This window comes from Pyrgilauda ruficollis, unplaced genomic scaffold (genome assembly GCF_017590135.1).
Source record: "Pyrgilauda ruficollis isolate IOZ18807 unplaced genomic scaffold, ASM1759013v1 scaffold1163, whole genome shotgun sequence".
Classification (NCBI taxonomy): Eukaryota; Metazoa; Chordata; class Aves; order Passeriformes; family Passeridae; genus Pyrgilauda; species Pyrgilauda ruficollis.
Window position 1 is genome coordinate 1 of NW_024509911.1, and position 7,246 is coordinate 7,246.

Genomic DNA, 7,246 nt, shown 5'->3' on the forward strand with positions numbered 1-7,246 from the left:
GGAGAAAAATGGGAGTTTGGGGTCAGATAAAAACAGGAATTCAGGGTTAGACAAAAACAGGAATTTGGGGTTGGATTTGGGAAGAAAAATGGGAATTTGGGTTGGATTTGGGAAGAAAAATGGGAATTTGGGTTGGATTTGGGGAGAAAAATGGGAATTTGGAGTTGGATTTGGGGAGAAAAATGGGAATTTGGGTTGGATTTGGGAAGAAAAATGGGAATTTGGGTTGGATTTGGGGAGAAAAATGGGAATTTGGGTTGGATTTGGAGAGAAAAATGGGAATTTTGGGTGGGATTTGGGGGAAAAATGGGAATTTGGGGTCAGACAAAAATGGGAATTCAGGGTAGGATTCAGGGACAAAACCAGGAATTTGGGGTTGGATTCAGGGACAAAAATGGGATTTGGGGTGAGACAAAAATGGGAATTCAGGGTTGGATTTGGGACAAAAATGGGAATTTTGGGTTGGACAAAAACAAGAATTTGGGGTTGGATTTGGGGAGAAAAACAGGAATTTGGTGCTGGATTTGGGGACAAAAATGGGAATTTGGGGTCAGACAACAGCAGGAATTTGGGGTTGGATTCGGGAAGAAAAATGGGAATTTGGGTTGGATTTGGGGAGAAAAATGGGAATCTGGAGTTGGATTTGGGGAGAAAAATGGGAATTTTGGGTGGGATTTGGGGAAAAAATGGGAATTTGGGGTCAGACAAAAAAGGGAATTCAGGGTAGGATTCAGGGACAAAACTGGGAATTTGGGGTGAGACAAAAATGGGAATTTGGTGTTGGACAAAACCAGGAATTTGGAGCTGGATTCAGGGACAAAAATGGGAATTTGGGTTCGGACAAAAATGGGATTTGGAGTGAGACAAAAACAGGAATTCAGGGTTGGATTTGGGACAAAAATGGGAATTTGGGGTTGGACAAAACCAGGAATTTGGAAATGGACAAAAATGGGAATTCGGGGTTGGATCCAGGGACAAAAATGGGATTTTGGGGCTGGACAAAAATGGGAATTTGGGGTCGGACAAAAATGGGATTTTGGGGCTGGACAAAAATGGGAATTTGGGGTCGGGCAAAAATGGGAATTCGGGATCTGGACGAGGGGACAAAAGCGGGAATTTGGGGACTGTCCCTGTCCCCACCTGCAGCAGGAACTCGAACTGGTAGATGCAGAGCCCCAGCTCGGCCATGCTGGGCTTGAAGAGCTCGCGCAGCCGGTACTCCTGCATGAGGCGCACGAAGACGCTGAACGCCTCCTCCTCCGGCATCTGCGGAGGGAAAACACACAAAAAGGCAATTCCCATCAGAATCCCTGGAATTCCCAGCAAAATCCAAGGAATTTCCAGCAAAATCCAAGGAATTTCCAGCAAAAAAACATGAAATTCCCATCAAAACCTCAGAATTCCCACCAAACGCTGAACGCCTCCTCCTCCAGCATCTGTGGAGGGAAAACAGAGGGGTTCCCAAAAAAAAAGGGAATTCCCATCAGAATCCCTGGAATTTCCAGAAAAATCCATGGAATTTCCAGCAAAAAACTGTGAAATTCCCATCAAAACCTCAGAATTCCCATGAAATGCTGAACGCCTCCTCCTCCAGTATCTGTGGAGGGAAAACAGAGGGGTTCCCAAAAAAAAAGGGAATTCCCATCAGAATCCCTGGAATTTCCAGCAAAATCCATGGATTTTCCAGCAAAAAACCCCATGAAATTCCCATCAAAACCTCAGATTCCCATCAAATGCTGAACGCCTCCTCCTCCAGTATCTGTGGAGGGAAAACAGAGGGGTTCCCAAAAAAAAAGGAAATTCCCATCAGAATCCCTGGAATTCCCAGCAAAATCCAAGGAATTTCCAGCAAAATCCAAGGAATTTCCAGCAAAAAAACATGAAATTCCCATCAAAACCTCAGAATTCCCACCAAACGCTGAACGCCTCCTCCTCCGGCATCTGGGGAGGGAAAACAGCGGGGTTCCAAAAAAAAAGGGAATTCCCATCAGAATCCCAGGAATTCCCATCAAAAACTCAGGAGTTCCAAGCAAAATCCTGGAATTCCCATCAAAAAAACCCTGTAATTCCCATGGAACTGATGGAATTCCGGTCAAAATCCCAGGAATTCCCATGGAATGCTGAACGCCTCCTCTGGCATCTGCGGTAGGAAAAGCCCAGAATTCCCCAAAAAAAACCCCAGGAATTCCCATCAAAAACCCAGGAATTCCCATCAAAATCCTGGAATTCCCATCAAAGCCCTGAAATGTCCCAGAAACTTTTGGGAATTCTGAATTTCCCAGAATTTTGAGATTCCCCGGAATTCCCACAAAAACCACCAAAATTCCCACAAAAATCACTGGAATTCCCACAAAACCCCCTGAAATTCCCAGAAATGTTTGGGAATTCTGAGATTCCCACAAACCCCCAGAATTCCTACAAAACCCCCTGGAATTCCCACAAATCACCTGGAATTGCCATCAAAGCCCTGAAATGTCCCAGAAACTTTTGGGAATTCTGAATTTCCCAGAATTTTGAGATTCCATGAAAACCTCCAGAATTCCCACAAAACCCCCAGAATTCCCAAAAAATCCCCCAAATTCCCACCTGCATCAGCAGCAGTCCCACGATGAAGGCGCTGCCCTGGCAGTACCCGACCTCCCGATCCACCAGCGAATAGGCCTGGAAAAATGGGAAAAATCCCAAAAATCCATGGATTTGGGGTCACAACCCGGGCTCTGGACATTCCTTGGAAGGGAAGCCCTGACCACGGACGGAAATTGGGATTTTTTGGGATCCCAGGATTGGGATGCGGCTGAAAAGTTGGGTTTAGATCCCAAAAAACGTCAAGTTTTGGGTTGGAAATCCCAATTAATGGGATTAATTAAGGAAAAATGAGGTTGGGAATGAGGGAATGTGGGGAACATCGGTGGTTGCAGGAGTTTGGGATGGAACCCAAATCCCACAGAAATCAGTTTGGGGTGGGACCAAATCCCTCAAAATTTGGGATGGGAGAAAATCCATCAAAATTTGGAGAGGAACCAAATCCATCCAAATTTGAGGTGGAACCAAATCCTTTAAAGAATGGGCTTGGGATGGAACCAAATCCCTCAGAATTTGGGCTGGAGACCAAATCCCCCAAAAATGAGTCTGGGATGGAACCAAAAGTGAGTTTGGGGTGGCCCCAACCTCTCCTGAGGCCTCTGCATTCCCATGCCACCAATGGCGGCCCCCAAATCGGTGTCACCTCCGTGACGTTGAAGAACATCTCCTGTCCCACCTCAGATCCCAGTCCCAGTGCCACCCCCGGCAGTGTCCCCAGGCTGTCACCTTCATGACGTTGAAGAGCACCTCCTGTCCCACCCCACATCTGTGTCCCAAGTGTCCCCAAGGCCATGTCACCTTCATGAAGAACATTTCCTGTCCCACCCTTCATGACATTGAAGAGCACCTCCTGGCCCTGTCCCACCTCAGATCCATGTCCCTGTCCCACCCGAGATCTGTGTCCCAAGTGTCCCCAAGGCCATGTCACCTTCATGACAATGAAGAGCACCTCCTGTCCCACCCCAAATCCCTGCCCCAGTGCCACCCCAGACCCATGTCCCAAGTGTCCCCAGGCTGTCACCTTCATGACGCTGAAGAACATCTGTCCCACCTCAGATCCCTGTCCCACCCCACATCTGTGTCCCAAGTGTCCCCAAGGCCATGTCACCTTCATGAAGAACATTTCCTGTCCCACCCTTCATGACATTGAAGAGCACCTCCTGGCCCTGTCCCTGTCCCAGTGCCACCCCTGGCAGTGTCCCAGGTGTCCCCAGGTTGTCACCTCCATGACGTTGAAGAGCATCTCCTATCCCACCTCAGATCCCTGTTCCAGTGCCACCCCAGATTTGTGTCTCAGGTATCCCCAAGGCCATGTCACCTTCATGATGTTGAAGAGCACCTCCTGGCACCATCCCACCTCAGATCCCTGTCCCAGTGCCACCCCAAATCCATGGCCCAGGTGTCCCCAGGTTGGCACCTTCATGACATGAAGAGCACCCTCTGTCCCTACCCCTGTCCCAGTGCCACCCTCAGCAGTCCCCAGGCTGTCACCTTCATGACGTTGAAGAGCACCCTCTGTCCCTGTCCCACCTCAGATCCATGTCCCTGTCCCACCCGAGATCTGTGTCCCAAGTGTCCCCAAGGCCATGTCACCTTCATGACAATGAAGAGCACCTCCTGTCCCACCCCAAATCCCTGCCCCAGTGCCACCCCAGACCCATGTCCCAAGTGTCCCCAGGCTGTCACCTTCATGACGTTGAAGAGCACCTCCTGGCCCAGGCTGTCCTGGCCCTTGAAGAAGTCGTGCTCGGGGTAGGTGCGGGCGATGTCGCGGCGGATCAGGCGCTCGCAGGGCGAGCTCATGCGCAGCAGCTCCGAGTACTGCGCCTTGAGCGGCAGCTCGGCCGCGCTGCACAGCAGCTGCCACACGATGGCCCGGAAGTGGTGCGGGATCCCCTTCCGGATCAGCTCCTGGGGGGACACACAGACCCCAAATGTCACCTCAAATGTGACCCCAAAGTCATTGTCCCCAAATGTGCTGCCACATGATGGCCCAGAAGTGGTGCGGGATCCCCTTCTGGATCAGCTCCTGGGGACAGAGAGACCCCAAATGTCACCCCAAAGTCATCCCATTGTCCCCAAAGTCATTGAGTCATTGTCCCCAGATGTGCTGCTCCACACGATGGCCCGGAAGTGGTGCGGGATCCCCTTCCGGATCAGCTCCTGGGGACACTGGGGACACTGGGGACAGTGGGGTCAGGGTGACCCCAAACGTGGTCAGAAGGTGGGGTGGTCAAAGCAGGACCCAGGCTGTGTCCTCCTCCTGGACAAATCCATCCCAAAACTGAACAAATTGGACAAATCCATCCCAAAACGTGGCCAGGTGACCAAATCGGCCCCAAAACTGAACAAACTGGACAAATCCATCCCAAAACCGAATAAATTGGACAAATCCATCCTAAAATGGAACAAATTGGAGAAATCCATCCCAAAAAATGACCCTTTGGGACAAATCCATCCCAAAACTGAGCAAATTGGACAAATCCATCCCAAAATGGAACAAATTGGACAAATCCATCCCAAAACGTGGCCAGGTGACCAAATCGGCCCCAAAACTGAACAAACTGGACAATTCCACCTCAAAACCCAACAAACTGGGAGAATTTCACCCCAAAACACAAGGAAATGGACAAACCCACCCCAAAACACAAGAAATTAGACAAACCTATCCCAAAACACAACAAACCGGATAAATCCATCCTAAACCAGAACAAATTGGAGAAATCCATCCCAAAAAATCCATCCTTTGGGACAAATCCATCCCAAAACCCAACAAACTGGATAAATCCATCCCAAAACTCTTCCAGTTGGACAAATCCTGCTCCACTGGACAAACCCATCTTGAAAAACGACGTTTTGGGACAACTCCCTTCAAAAATTCATCCAGTTGGACAAATCTATCCCAAAACACAACAAACTGGACAAAAATCTACTCCAAAACACAAGAAATTGGAGAAATCCATCTCAAAACCTGCCCCACTGGGCAAATCCACCCCAAAAAACCACAAATCAGGACAATTTAACCCCAAAACCCAACAAATTGGACAAACCCACCCCAAAACACCACAAATTGGAGAAATCCACCTCAAAACCCAAGAAACTGGGACAATTTCACCCCAAAAGCCAAAAAATTGGACAAACCCATCCCAAAAATCATCCCACTGGACAAACCCACCTCAAAACACCACAAATTGGACAAATCCACCCCAAAACGCAAAAGAAATTGAACAATTTCACCCCAAAACACTAAAAAATGGACAAACACACCCCAAAACCCAACAAATTGGGACAATTTCACCCCAAAACCCAACAAATTGGGACAATTTCACCCCAAAACCCAACAAATTGGACAAAATCCACCCCAAAACCCAACAAACTGGACAAATCCATCCCCCCACCCAACAAACTGGACAAATCCATCCCCCCACCCAACAAACTGGACAAATCCATCCCCCCACCCAACAAACTGGACAAATCCACCCCCAAACCCAAGAAACTGGGACAATTTCACCCCAAAACACTATAAAATGGACAAACACACCCAAAACCCAACAAATTGGGACAATTTCACCCCAAAACCCAACAAACTGGACAAATCCATCCCACCACCCAACAAACTGGACAAAAATTCACCCCAAAACCCCAAGAAATTGGGACAATTTCGCCCCGAAACATTAAAAAACGGACAAACGCACCCCAAAACCCAACAAATTGGACAATTTCACCCCAAAGCACCTTGAGCAGCTTCTCCTTCTTCTTCCTCCACTCGTCCCACTCGTTGACGATGCGGCCCCAGAGGATCCAGGTGTCCTCCTCCAGGTGGCTGAGGTTGGACGAGGCCGAGGAGCTGGACACCAGCGAGGAGCCGCTGTTGCGCCGCGAGCCGTTCACCGAGCGCATCGACTTGGAGTCGGCCTCCAGCAGCCTGGGGAGAGCAAAACCATCCCAAAACTCACCCAGAATGACCCAAAACTCACCCAGAACTGACCCAAAAGGTGCTCAGAGGTGGTGAGAGTCACCAAAAAGGTGCCCAGAGGTGGTGGGAGAGACCCAAAATGTGCCCAGAGAGGGTGGGATTGGCCCAAACCTGACCTGGAGAGAGTGACCCAAAACTGACCCAAAAGTGACCCAGAACTGACCCAAAACGTGCCCAGGGCAGGTGGGAGTGACCCAAAAGATGCTCAGGGCAGGTGGGAGAGACCCAAAATGTGCCCAGGGCAGGTGGGAGAGACCCAAAATGTGCCCAGAGAGGGGCTGAAAGCTGACCTGGAGAGAGTGACCCAAAACTCACCCAGAACTGACCCAAAACTCACCCAGAACTGACCCAAAACTCAGCCAGAACTGACCCAAAACTCACCCAGAACTGACCCAAAACTCACCCAGAACTGACCCAAAACTCACCCAGAACTGACCCAAAACTCACCCAGAACTGACCCAAAACTCACCCAGAACTGACCCAAAACTCACCCAGAACTGACCCAAAACTCACCCAGAACTGACCCAAAACTCACCCAGAACTGACCCAAAACTCACCCAGAACTGACCCAAAACTCACCCAGAACTGACCCAAAACTCACCCAGAACTGACCCAAAACTCACCCATGAAATATTCCACCCAAAAAATGGAGACATTCCACCCAAAATGACTCCAAAAATGGAAATA

The 7,246-nt window shown here is 49.4% G+C and overlaps 1 protein-coding gene across 1 annotated transcript; it reads right to left on the bottom strand.

Annotated features, from left to right (window-relative positions):
* Positions 1-1,140: 1,140 nt before the first annotated feature.
* Positions 1,141-6,508, bottom strand: LOC121362067 (EVI5-like protein; the record flags this gene model as incomplete). Its single annotated transcript, XM_041483277.1, has 4 exons — positions 1,141-1,266; positions 2,587-2,661; positions 4,270-4,494; positions 6,319-6,508. Coding segments are annotated over 4 exons (616 nt in total), but the record flags the coding sequence as incomplete, so codon positions are not given.
* Positions 6,509-7,246: the final 738 nt, after the last annotated feature.